The sequence below is a fragment of the Gastrolobium bilobum genome, unplaced genomic scaffold, assembly GCF_033153095.1.
Source record: "Gastrolobium bilobum isolate Gb01-03AN ecotype WA unplaced genomic scaffold, APGP_CSIRO_Gbil_v1 utg5599, whole genome shotgun sequence".
NCBI lineage: Eukaryota > Viridiplantae > Streptophyta > Magnoliopsida > Fabales > Fabaceae > Gastrolobium > Gastrolobium bilobum.
In genome coordinates, this window is record NW_026897108.1 from 146738 (window position 1) to 164052 (window position 17315).

At 35.2% G+C, this 17315-nt stretch overlaps 1 protein-coding gene and 1 pseudogene across 1 annotated transcript; one reads left to right on the forward strand and one right to left on the reverse strand.

The window, feature by feature from the left end:
* Nucleotides 1-961: 961 nt before the first annotated feature.
* On the reverse strand, nucleotides 962-5715 carry LOC133304237 (U-box domain-containing protein 35-like; annotated as a pseudogene).
* Nucleotides 5716-11306: 5591 nt separating this feature from the next.
* LOC133304252 (large ribosomal subunit protein eL20z-like) lies at nucleotides 11307-14479 on the forward strand. Its single transcript, XM_061504261.1, has 4 exons — nucleotides 11307-11451; nucleotides 13723-13849; nucleotides 13945-14062; nucleotides 14194-14479. The coding sequence occupies exons 2-4, from the start codon at nucleotides 13731-13733 to the stop codon at nucleotides 14245-14247; spliced, it is 291 nt and encodes a 96-aa protein (XP_061360245.1). The 5' UTR covers nucleotides 11307-11451; nucleotides 13723-13730; the 3' UTR covers nucleotides 14248-14479.
* Nucleotides 14480-17315: the final 2836 nt, after the last annotated feature.

Genomic DNA, 17315 nt, shown 5'->3' on the forward strand with positions numbered 1-17315 from the left:
TTCTCTTTAGGGAAACTGAGTGTGGAACACTTGAAATTTGTGGCAAGGCCACGCGTAATCTTGTGTATGCGAGGCAGTGCATGTACAAGTAGTTGTGAGTTGAGTGGTCTCCATGACTCTAGGATTTTATGTGATTATTGATATGTGTCATGAGTAGTTGGCATGTTAACACCATGGATAGTGTTAAGCATGAAATAAGTACGATGAACTGTGGTAATATATCAATGTTATTTCACCTTTGACTGACTCTCGATTTTGCAAATACCATGGAGATTGAGGTATATCGTTACTTAGAGTTTTTGGTTTATTATGTTATTGATATTGAAAATTTTGCAGGTGTACGTGAATTAAGGTACGTTACTATGTAAATAGTATGTTAACTAACATGTATTGGTTGAAATGATCATGATGTTGATTTAGTACTGTGAAATGAATATGGTTCCGTGATTTTAGATACTCACTGTTATTTATATATGAGGTATTTCAGTTAGTTGTCTAATGCAATATCATACAGGCGATGTTTTATGAAAATTGATTAAGTAATCAACTTGGCTAAGAATAATGACGTCATAATTGAAAAGAAAAAGATATTCCACATTGTTAAATTAAGCGTGGCTTAATACGATGACATGTTAACAAACCGGATGTATACGAGGTGTTACAATGCATTATGTGAATAACGGCTATATATGATACTCAAAAAATAGTCCATATAGGATATTTGTATAATTCATCAATAAGAAACTTTACTTTGGCCGAGTTAGTAAATATTTAATAGAGTAGGGATGAATCCTCGTTGTAGAGTTGAAAGAGCTTAAAATCATGAAGTAACCTACTACTATAAAGTAGTACAAGTGAAGATGCATGGCATTGCTATTGCAGGTAGAATACTAGTGTGGGACTGCAAAACCCTCTGCATAATGTTTTATCATATGATAATATAGAAAATTACAAACATAGCTTAATAATTACAAGCCATTGGATCAATAACTGCATAGCCATGCATGCAGAGAATCTTAATCAGTGAATACTGTCAATGCATGGTTTCTTCAAATCCAAGATCTCTGAGTCGATTCATTTCTGGCAAAATGACAGTACCAAGATCTGGTCTATCCCTTTTTCTCAACTCACAACAATTCAAGGCCAACCTAGCACATGACAAAGCCTCTTCAATAGGCCAATCTGTGAGACTTTGATCAAGCACATCTTTGAATTTCCCTTTCTGAATAGCCTCCTCAACCAAAAGGGACAAACCCATTGGAGGCTTTGCAGTAATAATTTGTAGCAACACCACACCTAATGAATAAATATCTGATTTTACACCCAACAACCCTGTTTGTTGATACTCAGGGTCAATGTAGCAAAATGTTCCAGCTGTACCTGTCATGCGATATTGAGTGGTTTTGTTAGCTACAGAAGGTGGAACAAGCCTGGCCAAACCAACATCACTGATCTTGCTCACGTAGTTCTTGTCTATGAGAATGTTTGCTGGCTTTAGGTCACGGTGCACCAATGGCTCAGGCTTTCTCTGGTGAAGGAAAAGAAGGGCAGTGGCTATTTCTGATGCTATTCTGAAACGTGTTTTCCATGGAATTGGTGGAGTGTAATCTTTCTGGAACAAACGATCTTCTAAGCTTCCATTTTCCATGTACTCATACACAAGGCATCCTAACTCTGGGCATGCACCTAGAAGGAGCACCATGTTTGGATGTCTTATGGTGCTCAACACAATAACCTGTATTGTAACCATTAAGTAATACAGAATATAAATTAGACTAACCAATGGGAGCAAGTAAATTTATGGTATCATACATGGCCAGTTTTCATGAACTCTTTTAAGTTTTGATAATACACGAGAAATAATGAGGACTAAAGGGGCGAATTTATGCTACACTACCTTTCTTTTAAGTGTTAATGTAGTCTAAGACAAAGATTTAATGAAATTGAGGGGTGCAATCGCTGCCCTTAATACCTCCATGACTCTACCAGTGCTAGACTCTAATTATATATTAAAATAGAGAATATAAATTCATGTCAATTACTTGTGAATTTGAGAGAACTCATATAGAGGTTTTCTTGTGGCATGGTTGAAGTAAACAAGTAGCATATATTGTTCTTTTTATGTATATTGAGATCAGAGCAAACTGAAAAAAGTTCTCACTAGTGAAGTAATGATACTCCTTCTGAACTGTACTTGATGGTAACTCTATGAGGTGAATCTATATCACAGATTAGATTCTATGTTAATTTGTCAATAAATAATTGATCCAATAGCATTTATCATTTTGTAAAAGCCAGGCTCCAATTTGTTCTTAAATATTCATGTTCCTTGTTTGTGCCTAAAGAAAAATTATAGTTAATTACCTCTTGTTGAAATTGCTTTTCTCCATGGGCTATGTCTGATTTCACAACCTTAATGGCAGCAACAGTGTGATCAAGTACTCCTTTGAAAACTGGTCCATATCCACCTTCACCAACTTTCAAAGCATTGTTGAAGTGATTAGTTGCAACTTCAATTTCTTTAATATTGTATCTTCTATATGGAATATTGTTATATGAGACTGCATGGAATGCATTTTTCCTCTCTTCTTCCTCATGATTTGCTCTTATTTCAGCTTCCTTTCTCTTTTGGGTTTCCATTTCTGCAAGGCGTTGTGATATTTCTGCCGACTCTATAGCCTCCTTGGTTTTCTGCCTCTCTAACTCTGCCAAAGCTAATGCAGCCCTTTCAGAAAGCCTAGCTTGTTCTACATTGCGTTCTTTTTCTTGCCTAAACTTTCCAAGCTCCATTGCCTAAATGACAAATATCTGACTTTTTAAGTCCTCTTTTTCAGTTTTTTATTGTGAAAGTAAAAGGCAAACAGGATCAAGTAGAATCTTATAACATGACATTCTTACCTTTTGTTTTGCTAAAACAGCTTCTTTGCAAGCCATACCATACTGCTCCGTTGTTTTCTCCAGTTCTTGTTTTAATTTCTTTATTTCTATCTCCAAGTTTATCTGTAAGATAATTCATCCAAAAGGCAAATATCTTAACTATTCACATATTTACATATGATGTTACAGAATCATATAAAGTATTGAAAAGGCCTTCACCCAACATCTTAAGGTTTTGGGTTGAGATGGTTCTTTATATGGTATTAGCTTCAGTGACCATGAGGTCACGAGTTTGATCCTCACCGTCTCCCACTTTCAAGTGGAATTAAATAAACGCAAAGTAAAACCCCAAAAAAAAATTGGACCTGTATAATATCCACGCTTCAAGCTCAAAGGACTCTTGCATAAGGGGATATGTTAGAGAATAATATAAACTATTAAAAATTCCTTCACCCTAATTGTTATGATTCTGAAATGCATAAGCCAATTTGTTATTTTCCAATATTCCAAATTATGTGAAAATTAGAAAGTGACCTGTCCTTATTTAATAATAGTATATATAATGCAGTACTTACTGGGATTTTTGAAGAGATACGCTTAAGACTTTCTGAGTTTATAACTACTTCTTGGTTTCCATGTAACATATCAGTGAATTGAGGACCAAGTAGCATTGAACTGTAACTATTGGCTGGAGAACTTTGATTTGATGAATTTTGTGACGAGGAGCTTTCTATTGATAGTATTGGACCTCTTGGTGAATTGGTATCTTCATGGAACTTACGTGATGTAAAAAATATAACATCTTTGAAAGATTCCCAAACAAAACTGCTGGAGTGTCGCTTATGTCCATCTTTTAATGATTTTCTGTATAAGTAACACAGCATCAAAATGCCAATTAAGAACACATAATTAGTCAAGGAAAGTACCATATATAAAATTCACCACCATTCAAGAAATTTATCCAAACCATTCAACTCTAAATACCTCTCTTCCATCATATCTCTTCCTTATTTTTATTTGATTAATAGTTTATATCTTAGAATTGAATTGTTAAGCAACTAATCATAAACAATATTTTTTCTGTGTTAGTCTTAGCAATCAATAAAATTTTGATATTTTTAAAGGTCTTTTGTATTTTGCAAAATATTTATATAAGTTCTTAATATATTATTAAGTTTTTAATTAGATCCATACAAAATTATAAAATTTTATAATCTAGTTCTTAGAACATCAACTTAAGTTTGTGGGAGAGTTGATTGCTTGATACAAGGCACCACTTGATTATGGTTTTTGTTTACCTCCAAAAAAAAAAATATATATTAGTTATGATCTATGTAATATAACTGATGCACATACCTGTTAATATCCTCTGAAATATCAGGAGAATCGGCAAGTAATTTATGCGAATAAATTGGAACATTTTGGAAGTGTGTGACTATGTGACTATTATGAGGATGACCTGTTGGTCGGATAGTTTGTATTTTTCCTTTTGATATAACATGTAATGTGCATGACTCTGGCAAAGACTTTGCTAAGCTAGTTGGCACATCTGCATCTTTAAATCTCCTGCACACCAAAATGAGAGACCATTGATTAAAAGAGAAAGATTTAAAAGGCTTTGCTCACATATATACTCAATATTTACATGCAAGTGTATATACTGTGAGAGGAGAACCTTAAAATAGCATTCCAGGAGGAAGCATGAGCACCGACAACAATACTGCGGATAGAGTGTTCAATGACGTAATCAGTAAGCGCATTTGGAACATCAATGTCATTTAGTACCAACTCCTTTGCTGCGATCTGAAATCATCAATTAATGTCCATAATTACAAGCTATTCTTTTTTTTAGATTTCTACGTAAGTTTATCAGTTAATCAACTAATATGGTTAAGCCGGACAGGACCACAAAAGCTCTTTACTAAATTGTTAACGCAGGTGTATACCCAGACTCTAATTCGAGATCACTGATTAAGTTGTATATTCAATATTCCAACTCGAGATTAATGATTAATCTTGAACAATCTCTTGCCACTTAATCCGTTGATTAATTACAAGCTATTTTATCTACATATACATGATATTTTTTGGAATTTATTATCCTTTAATTTTATTAGGTATTCTTTCTAATCCAGATACAAATTAATTAATATGGGGATGTACGTAAGAGTCGATAAAAAACAGTTGAAATTTATTACTCACTCCTTTTCGAGCACAAAATCCTCGGAAGGGAAGAAAGAACTGGTGCAATTCTTCTTCAGTTGGTGGACGACCTTGTTTAGGGATGTGATCATGAACATCATCTGCACAAACCAAATTTAAAAAGCCATAATACAAATTATTAGTTGGTTAGGTAAAGCCACCTAATGATTGAAATTGAATGTTTAAAACCTTCAATTATTAGGTGAAGTTTCGTAAATAATTTCATAACATATATAACAAAATTCACCATTGTGAACGAAATCTTGATACAATGGTTGGGGTTATATATTGCCATGTGACCCAAAGGTTATATATTTAATTCATGTAATTAAATGGTTCCTGTACTTCTAAGGCTAAAAAGGGGGCATTAGGAGAAGGGTACCTACGAGGATCCATGGTTTTGGTCCGAACGTGAATGAGGATGCATGATGAGTTCTTGTTCAAGAGGTGATCCACCGCCCATTTCACAGCATATTGGCTATTCCGGCTTGCGTTGATGGCGATCACGGTGGCGCCTTCTTCTTCTTCCTGCGGTTGCGTGTGGATCATGGTCGGCGGTGATTGCACAGATTGAGAATGATTGAGAAAAACAAGGTCCAGAACAACAACGTTAATTGTTCCACTCCAATGTATCATGTTCTTCGCTATATTGACCAGACCGTTACTAACTATTTTTCAAACATATGTTCACCCTCTTTCCTTCTTGATCTAGCTGGAACCAGTAACTAGCTGGATTTCTAGAACACTAATTTACTACATCCAATGTGTATACCTAGCTGGTATCTAATAATAGTAAATTCAACTTTAATAAAGTTGAGAGAAGAATAATTACTTTTATTTTTAATATTATTCAATTTTTAATTATAGTTATAAAAATTTGTCCGGTCCGATCGGTCGAAATGAAATAATCAATTACCCAATTATTTGAATTATAATATGATAATCAATAGGTTTGATTTTTGTTGAATAAACTTCATCATCCAAATAAATAATGTAAACTTTGTTGAGTTCAATTGAAATAAATGCCGTGGTTATACTATGTTTTTTTTTTTTTTGGGTAATTGAAAAGGCCCTAGGCCCAAAAAAACAAACAAAAAAAAAAAAACAAAATATTCAGAGTAACTAAACGCTCATTTCCTACATAAGCAAGATCAGCTATGTATAACAGCAAAATTCCATCAGGAGGCTTATTAAAAAATAAACGATCAGCGAGATGAGATGAGTTGAGGATGAAATTAGCTAACCAGTATGTGCACCTGTTTCCTTCCATATGAGTATGCTGAAGACGCACATAGTTTGTCTCCGAGATAAAAAATTTATCTCAAGGACCGCTACACCACACTTGGTGAACACAATGATTACAGATAATGAATCACTTTCTAAGATTATTTTAGGGAAGCCTGCATTTCACACTTCCTTTAAACCCCTGAGGATATTCCAAAGCTTAGCTCTAAAAGAGGAACAAACACTCAACCTATTGGCAAAACCACCCAACCATTTGCCTTGTTCGTTCCTTATGAGTCATGACACTTGCACATGCAATAATTATATTCATAATAGGTAACATGTTAACTTAAGACCAAAGCTCAATCCTTTAAAACTAATGGGATTTTTTTAATCGATATTCACCAAAGATTTTTTTATTATTTTTTTATTTACCGTCAAGATTCATCACTATCTCATTATAAAATTTGTTAGCTTACTGGGTACATAAAATAAAAAGAAAATTTGATACTTTCTATCCTGTCATTATAGATCCATTAAAATAACTTATCATACTATACATGGGACAAAATGAGCCAATAAATCAAGAAACCAGATAGTGTAAAACATGTATTTAAAAGTGGTTTAATTTCACACAAAAAAAAGTGGTTTAATTTATGATTAAATTACCTCTCAATGAGTCACAAATATCATACTTAATATATATGTTAGGAGAAGATCACCTTTGATCTTATCCTTTAGCAACTAAGTCCTAGTTTTTAGCAAGAATAGTTTGTTATTATTCCATGTATAGTTTGTTGAACAGTATACTTTATTCTAGTTGATCCTCCTTGATTCTGTATAACTGACTTGTGTATATATTGGCTATCAGCCATTTCATTAAATATAACAACATATTCAAATCCTCTTAGTTTTCTATATGGTATCAGTTTGAAGGTATCGATCCACTTTCCCAATGGCTGATTCTGATTCAGATTCTTCCGCTGTCAATATCAATGCTAATGACAAGCGTCCCAACCCATTCAATTTTTCTGCATCACAAACAGCAGCTGCAACACCTATAGTGTCCAACCAAAACTCGATTCCCAACCTAAGTCCTGAGCTTCTACAGCAAATTGCCAACATGGTTGTTTCCTCCACTACACCGTCTGCTAACACTACATCCCTTTCTGGTAATCACACTCTGCCTTCTACCTGGTTGGTGGATAGTGGCGCTTCTCAACACATGACAGGGAACCTCCATTTAATCTCCAATGTTACATCTATTCCACCCACTACAATAGGTTTACCTGATGGTGATCAACTTGTTTCCAATCACAGTGGCAGTCTCAAGTTGACATCTCATATTTCTCTTCAGAATGTGTTATATGTTCCCAAATTACAATGCAACCTCATATCAGTTGCTCAATTACTTGCTGATACAAATTGCATCATTTCTTTTACTCACAATGGCTGTGAATTGCAGGACCCCATAACGAGGATCAAGACTGGACTGGGTAGATTGCAAGCTGGTGTTTATGTGCATGACTCATCCAACAACAAATCCATCTCTACTGCATGTGCGGCTCACACTCAACAGAATGCAGATGTTTGGCACCGTCGATTGGGTCACCCTTCATTTCAGTTTTTAAGCCTTCTTCCTTTTGTTACAGTGAATAAAAATAGGGGTCATTCTCCTTCAGTTTGTGACATTTGCCTACGCGCACAACAAACTCGTACTGTATTCCCTATTAGCATTAATAAAACTACTGCATGCTTTGATCTTATTCACTGCGATATCTGGGGTCCATATCAAACTACCTCTCTAACCGGTGCAAGATATTTTTTAACAATTGTGGATGATTATAGCAGAAACGTCTGGGTTTATTTAATGACCACCAAGTCTGAAACGTTCCAATACTTAACTCGATTTCTTCTCATGGTACGTAATCAGTTTAATACCATGGTCAAAATAATACGCTCCGACAATGGATCAGAATTTTGTGCTCATAATCTCCGCAAGGTTTATTCCGATATGGGAATTATACATCAAACATCATGTGTAGACACACCACAGCAGAATGGTCGTGTTGAACGGAAACATAGACATATTTTGAATGTTGCAAGAGCATTACGCTTTCAAGCTAGTCTTCCTATCGAGTTTTGGGGTGAATGTGTTCTAACTGCGGTACATTTAATCAATAGAACCCCCACTCCTCTTCTCCAAGGAAAGACACCATATGAATGTCTTTTCAACCGCACACCCAGCTATGATCATATTCGCATATTCGGATGTCTTTGCCATGCTCATCCACGTCCCAAACCGTTGGACAAGTTTGCAGCTCGATCAACTCGGTGTCTGTTCCTGGGATATCCTTTTGGCAAAAAGGGTTGGAGGCTTTATAATCTTGAAACACATACTGTTTTTGTATCCAAAGACGTGGTATTTGAAGAGAACACCTTTCCTTTTGCACCAACCACAGTCATTCCTACCACTGATATTCCTCACGACCCAAACCCCCGTAACCCCATATCACCCGAACCAACCCTTGCTCCACAAAGCCCATCCTTTGATTCCCAAGTTGTTACCAACCCTGTCCCTTTAATTGAAGACACTCTCCCTGTTGAACAGGCTCAGCCCGAATCTGCCCCTACTGTCTCCAATGAGCTTTCTATCCGACAAGAACAGCCCCCAGAAGTCACACATCCATCTGCACCTTTGGGACGTGGTCACCGTTCTCGCCGTCCTCCATCATATCTCCAAGATTTCGAATGCTCCAAAGTCATCGCACATAATCCACTAGCTTCTTCTACTTCTTCCAGTCCTTCCTCAGGTATGGCTTATCCTATTGCTAACTTTGTTTCTTGTTCTAGATTCTCTCCCAAACATCAACAATTCCTTGCTGCCATTTCTTCTGGTGTTGAACCAAAAACATTCAAGGATGCTGTAACTGATGAAAGGTGGCGTGTAGCAATGCGAAAAGAAATAGATGCCCTTGAACAAAATCACACGTGGGAACTCACTTCTTTGCCACCAGGAAAACGTGTCATTCCATGCAAGTGGGTATACCGCATTAAGTACAACTCAAATGGTACAGTGGAGAGATTCAAAGCACGGTTGGTCATTGCCGGTAACAATCAAATAGCTGGAGAAGAATACTTCGATACATATGCTCCTGTAGCCAAAATGGTGAGTGTCCGAACACTTCTTGCGGTAGCTGCTGCCAAATCATGGCACCTATACCAGTTGGATGTTACGAATGCCTTTCTACACGGAGACCTTACCGAAGAAGTTTACATGCGCGTTCCACAAGGTTTCAATCATCACAAACCACATCAAGTATGTCGCTTACGTAAATCTCTCTACGGTTTGCGGCAGTCCCCTCGCAATTGGTTTGCTAAGTTGCGGTCTTCCATTGAATCATATGGCTTCATCCAATCCAAGGCAGATTACACCTTATTCACCTTACACAAAGATGGCCACTTTGTTGCTCTTCTTATCTACGTTGATGACATTATTCTAACGGGCGACAATGATGCCTTATGCACCGATGTCAAGGTCTTTCTCCAGTCATGCTTTCACATCAAGGATTTGGGGATTCTTAAATATTTTCTTGGCATCGAAATAGCTCACGGTCCATCAGGTCTTTTTCTGAGCCAACGAAAGTACGCTCTCGACATATTGGAAGACGCTGGTCTCCTTGCGTGCAAACCATGTGCCTTCCCTCTCGAAACAAATCATAAGCTTGCAGTTACAGAAAGTCCTCCATTCTCGGATCCCGCACGTTACAGAAGACTCATAGGACGTTTGGTTTACTTGACAATTACTAGACCTGAGTTAAGTTACTCCGTCCATGTTCTTTCCCAGTTCATGCAAAATCCTACTATTGCTCAATATGATGCTGTCATCCGCGTTTTAAGGTACATCAAAACTGATCCTGGCCAAGGTTTACTCCTTCGATCCGACAATGATCTTCTTCTTCGTGGATATTCTGATTCGGATTGGGCTAGCTGTCCACTCACCCGTCGATCAGTTACTGGTTATTTTATCATGTTGGGTACTTCTCCTATCTCTTGGAAAACAAAGAAGCAACCCACAGTGTCTCGCTCCTCCGCTGAAGCTGAGTATCGTTCAATGGCAGCAGCTACAGCTGAGTTGTTATGGATCAAATCGTTTCTGGACTCGCTTGATGTTCCACATTCACACCCTATGCAGTTGCACTGTGATAACCAATCTGCCATGCAAATAGCTGCTAATCCAGTTTTCCACGAACGTACCAAACATATAGAGATTGATTGTCATTTTGTACGCGATCATGTTCTCAGCAATACAATCACTACTACCTACGTTCGTACAGATCAGCAACTCGCAGACATATTTACCAAACCGCTTGGCATGAAGCAATTCAGTTTTCTTCGCAGCAAGTTGGGCATTTCGTCACTTCATGCTCCAACTTGAGGGGGCGTGTTAGGAGAAGATCACCTTTGATCTTATCCTTTAGCAACTAAGTCCTAGTTTTTAGCAAGAATAATTTGTTATTATTCCATGTATAGTTTGTTGAACAGTATACTTTATTCTAGTTGATCCTCCTTGATTCTGTATAACCGACTTGTCTATATATTGGCTATCAGCCATTTCATTAAATATAACAACATATTCAAATCCTCTTAGTTTTCTATAATATATATATATATATATATATATATATATATATATATCTTCTTTTGAATTTAAAATTTAAATTCTCTTTTAACTAATAGGCATATCTTCACTTTGAATTTTAAACGTATTTTTTGCTTTATATTTATCTTTCTACATCGAAATAAACTAAAAAGAAAAATAAAATCATACAAATGTAATTTAATTTTTTTACACTAGCACGATAGATCAAAAGTAAATTCTAATTTTAATTTTGGATAGTTAAAAAATAAAATTGAAAACATGGCGCACGACGTCGTATTCTGCTCCGAAACGCGAACTTGTGTATATATATTTTGCACCTTGGTTGAAGATGGAGAAAGAAAACAAGAGTTTCCACCTTCCCTACACTTGAGTTTCACTGTTACTTGTTCAGTTGCCACTTGCCCTTCATGGACGTCGCCATGTAGAAGAGAAAATCGCTTTTCTTCTTCTTCAGAAGCTGATTTTGCTTTGCTCTAATTTCTCAGGTAACTCTTTATACCTTCATTTTTTTTATGGGGGAAAAATGGAAAATTGGAAGGTGGGTTAAGGTATTCTGCTGGTTTTAGAATATGGGTCATTGCTATTTTTAAATACTTCGATGGTTTTTTTACTAAAATTTCCAAATTGTTCTTTTATTGAATGCTTTTGGTAGAAAGCATGGTTTTTTTTGTTTTTTTATACGTTTCGCTAATATGAATTAATAACTTTTCTTGTAAGATAGTGCGGATTTCAGCTTGGTTCTCTTGTCTTTATTCTTAGATTGATAGCGAAGTTTGTGCCTTATTATGCTTGACTTGTCTGTTTTAATTTTGGTATTTGTGCAAACCCTTTTTTTAGTGTCTAGAATTTCAATAATAAACGTGGGTAAATAGCTTGAAATACAATCAGTGATAGGGAATTGGCTAATGGGTTTACTTTCTTGCTCTGTTTTACAAGTTATGCATCCTCCAGCTTGTATAAGGAAAGCATAGATAAAATACATTTAGCATCCATAAAGGAATTGCTTGCATACTTGGTTATATTGAGCGTCTATTGAAGTATCGGTACATAATTCACTTTGTAGTGTGTTTAATCTTTTCATTGTAGATTACTTATGAGGAGTTCTGGTATTGAATTAGATATTTTCATTGGTTAGAGTTGGCTATAGCACATCTATACTATATTAATTCCACCCCCTCCCTCTTTCTGAGATAAGCTCTATATCTCCTATAAAGCATCTATCTTCAATCTGTGGATGGTTTACCTCTCAGATTTGAAGCTGATTAGAATTTAGTACTAAAAATATTGGTTCGAAACCGCCCCTTGGAACGTGGAATTCAGTATAGAGATTTAAGTTTCTTTGTAAGGATGCCATTTTTTGTTCGAGGGTAATTTTTAGTGAAATGCAGGAATTATATTGCATGTTGTATTGAGTTATCATGTGAACTGTGAAGGATGCAATTTATGTACTTTGATTGGACTTTGGATGTTTATATATACTGGTTGAAGCGACCTCTTATTTGTGGTTCTGTTATGATGAGACTCTAAATTGATTTTAAATATTTTGATTTATTGTGTAAGTTAAACACTGCCACTTCTAGTTTAGTGGCTCCAGGTTGGTAGAATTGAGCTCTGGACGTTTAATCTGCTGTTGCTAAGCTTGTATTATGCTGAGTGTTTAATGATTTTGTACACAGATGCCATACAATACGTGTATGGATATGGTGCTAGCCTAGTTTTCTTAAAATCATTTTGTCTGAGGCTTGTATTACCATAATAAGGCCTGAGAAATTATCGGTTATGTTGTTTATGCACTTACGCCTCCCTGGATTGTTAAATACTGAACTATTAAAACAATACATATCCTTCAAATCAATGGTCCAAAACATGTCTACATTATCTCCACACAAGTAGTGAAGTGGAGTATGCTAATGATTCTTGACATCCCGTGTTAAATCATTGAGCTAGAAATGGCCTTTTAAATTTAACTGAATTGTGTCAAACTATGGAGTACAGTTTAGAGATCATTTCAGCTTATAAGATTCTTTGCTTTTGATAAACAGTTGCTGTTAGGCCACAAGAGGTTGTTTGCCCCTCTATCATCCAGGATGTAGCTAACAATTTATTTCAATTTCACCTAGACCTTTCCTATCAATAGGGAGCCAATCATCAGGAACTAGAACTTACTCAGTTTCATCTCTTTTAAATGGGCGGTAAATATTGTATATATTCAACAGTTGAAGCACTCTAGCTAAAGATTTTCCTTCACAGCAGCTTCTTGATGAATTTGTCTGTCAGTAGGAAAAAGATAATAAAGCAAAGCATTTTAGCCACTTGGTAGTTGAAATTTTCAAATGGATAAGCAATTTTTAACTTTTTAAATTTCTGAGTGGCTTCAGCACTTGGTTGTTATTGGGGTTACGGGTTAACACAGTATATGCACACAAAAGACCTAACAGAGGAGAAAAAACTTTCCCTCTTTGTCAATGCATAGTTAAAAAGTTCACGACTAAGCTACTAGTGTGTGTATTAGAGTAGCAAGTTCTCATTGTAGTTGGAGATTTTTCATGGAATGAGATGTAGGTACTATTCGTATTATATTTCAATACTAGTCATTATAGTTACTTTTTTCAATTTATTTCGACCTCCTATGAGGATTATGATAAAATCCATGCTCTGTTGCCAAGGCCTTTTTGTAAAGAAAACACGTATATATGCAATTATGCATCTTATATGTATGAGAAAAAATGAACTGAAGTTGAGTTTAATATACATAGGGCTCTAGATGGATACAACTGACCAAAGTAACGGTGACTATGCTCTTATCAAGGATTCTGAGGACCAACAATTGGGAAAATTTGACAAGCCACTTCCATGTTTTGGGTGTGGAATTGGATGGTTCTCGTGAGTTATTTTGTACAGATATACTCTTTCTCAATTTCTTTAGCCTGCATAGTTTGAAGTTTGCGTCTTATCTTCCTCTCTCCATTTCTTGCTAGTCTTCTGCTAGGATTTGTATGCCCACTGTTGTGGTATTATGCTACAGTTCTCTACTTCGGAAATTACTATCGTAAGGATCCAAGAGAGCGTGCAGGACTTGCTGCTTCTGCAATTGCTGTAAGTGTTGTGCTTAAGAACAAAATTACTTTTTATTATGCAGTACATTCTGTTGATTCATTTGCCTTATTTGCTTAAAGAACTATAGACTGTTCTTTCTTTCTTTTTATTAAATTTTTTTGGTGTTGCAGGCTCTAGTTTTCACAATTGCTGTGCTGATAACAATATTTGTTATTTTCTTGTAATTTTTTTTTGTGAGTTTTGGGGGATGGGGGGAATCATTTCTAATATCTGGTTTTGGCCATTGGAAAAATGAAGGTACCAAAGCTAGTTCCATTATGTGGACATAGAGCTGTATCTGTTCCCTTATTACATGTGTATACACAAGGATGATGTAACTCAGGTTTTATCAAAGGTTGTTTATTCTCATTAACTTATTTTGGTATGCATGTAAGTATATTGGGACTGGTAATTAGTTGCAATCATGCATTTGTTAGAAAAAAAAGTAAAAGAAAATATACTGCTGGTGTTACCTAACCATCAGAAAGCTCCTTGGCTTTATGTGCTCTTTGCTGCTCTCTTTTTAAGTTTCAATCTTGCATACGAATCTTTTTTTGTTTTTTGGGTAAACAACTGCTTGCGAGTCTATGACCAAGCATAAAACTGCAGCCCTATAGCCTCCTTTTTAGATTCCTTGGTGGCACCAGCAAATTAGATCCAAATAAAGTTGCAATGGCAAAATAAAAAGGGCACTTTCTGTCACCCTTCATCTTTTTGGGTTGGACCGGTGCCTTGTGTCTCTCAAAGTTATAAAATGGGGAGAAAAAAAGAACAAAAAATAAAACTAGTAGGTAAAAGAAAGTGAAAGGAGAAGAAAAAGGCACCAATGTTGAACAAATTAGTTTTTGGGTAATAGTTTTCTCATGTAGTAGGAGATAAATATTATCTCCTACAGACTCATATGTGCAGGTGGGGTCCACTTTCAGGAGGAGAGAGAAAAAGAATAAAGTGGGACCCATCTTGAATTTGTGTGTGTAGGAGATAAATTCTACCTTATGTGACATAAGAATAATAAATCCCTTAGTTTTTATTTGCGTGTATTTTTTTTTTCTTTGAGGGGGCAAGTGTTTGTGTTTTGGTCATATAAAGGTTAAAAGATCCACCCTAAAAAAATTTGGAGGTTTCTTGTGATACTTCATATATTTTAGGAGCATTATGCTTCAAAATATTTCATGTTTTAACGTGCGGTCATTATGTTTTGCAAGTTTATGCTAAAGACAACCTTTTCAGTGCAATTCAATTTTAGCTATTTGTGATTTACTAATCTTCTAAAATATGTGAAGCAACATGAATTCTTTCCAAAGCACAATATATATTTTTTATTATTTAAAGCATAACTTTTTAATTTACAAGGACTCCTTTCATTATTTATTTATTTTTTTTTTAATTTGGAGAAGTAAAAAACATTGAGCTCCTTAAAACTCCCGCATCTTCTACAACTAGGCATTCGCTATATTTTTTGTTTTATTTTTTAGTACAAAGGCATTCGCTATATTGTTGTAGCCAACAACTTAATATGGACAAAGTTCAAAGTTCAATGTTTTGTTGTAGGAAAGAGAATATGCTTACATCACAGTACATACGGCCTGAATACATAATTTTGGCTAAGGCAATGAACTGTATCTAATCTTGTAAAATACACGAATAGGGTGGGCTACAGTTTAAATGGTTTTCTTTCAGTTTTTAATTCTAGAAAGGAAAATGCCCTTTGGTATGAATGAAACTCTTTTTTGGAGTTAATTTAATTCTAATTATTTTTTTGAAGCGAGTTGATTTCTCTCATTATTTTCACAAATTTTGATTCTTTAACTTGAGACTAATCTAAAATGTGAAAACGAATCAGGGATAAAAATATTTAAATTCTTCCCAAAAATATAACACATGATTTTAATTGAGCATTTGGTTCCATAACTGCCACGTACACTTTTTATCTATCCTAATTTCCATCTTTCACTAGCCAGCTGGAATCATACAAAATTCGTATAAAAATTATGGTACTAAATAACATATCTCTATTAAAGAGAAAAAAAATATAAGTATCATATTACATAATATAAAACATCAAAAAATGGAATTGAAACCCGCATCTTTATTTTTATTTTTTCAATAAAATTCTCATCTTTATTTTTTTTTCAATATTTTTTAGTAGACTCATATTTTTGTGTGTCTATAACATGACATAAGATGTGTCATGTAATATAACACTCACATTTTCCTTAAAAAAAAAAAGGTGAAAACAGTTCGAATTGCTTTTGGTGCCAAATAGCATTCCTGATTAGTTTTATGTTACGCGGGTTTGCTTTAGCATAAACAACAAAACTCACAAGCCGTTGATAAGGACTTCAAACAATCATCGCATAACGCGCTTTCATAATTCATCCCCGCCTAGAAGCTCTGTTCACCTTTCGTATTGCTTGTCTATTAATGCAAATAGCTAAGTAAAATGTTAGATGCTTAAAACCAGCTACATGTGGTAGTAAATAACGTGTTAGGGGGTGTTTGGTAGATGGCATCTTGAAATATTGTTAGGCATTTGGAAGTGGGTAATTGGCTTGTCCATCTTTGGTAGAGGATATCTAGCTAACTCATTTGCCTAGCAATTGAACTTTGTATGCAAAATTGGACCAAAAACATGGTGCTCAAATCCTACTTGAAGGGTGGTATTTGAGTGATAGTTAGGTAAGTGAAAAAGGTGAATATGAGAGATATCAAAACTACCCTTTAATTACTTCAATTTTTTCACTAGGATTATTTTGTAAAAGGTTATTTTGTAATTTCAGTCTGGTTTCCCGTCAATATTTTATTTTCAACCAAATATAGATTCAAGAATTTCACTCAATTTTTTCAGTAATATTTTGCCCAACCAAACAACTTTTTTTAACTTTTATATCTAACTCATTTTTTCTACTGATTCTAGTAATCACATTTCTCTGATAAAAAAAAAAATTTACTTGTACCAAACGCCTAGCTTTTGGCGTCAATTTCCATGCATGAAAATATTTATATGAGCTTAATGGATAATTAACACAGTGAAGACATTGATTAATTTAGGCCAATGATTATGACTCGTGGTTAATTTTCATGCCTTCAATCCCTAGGGGCTAGAGTCAAGTCTAGCTCATTAAAAACCTTTTATTTCAAAATGCACATGGTTTCCCAACATTCTCTTCATTGTAAAAGACAGCTAAGACCAAATTGCCAACAGTTTACGATGTACTCGTTTTCACATTCCTGGCCCCACCAATCTCACTAA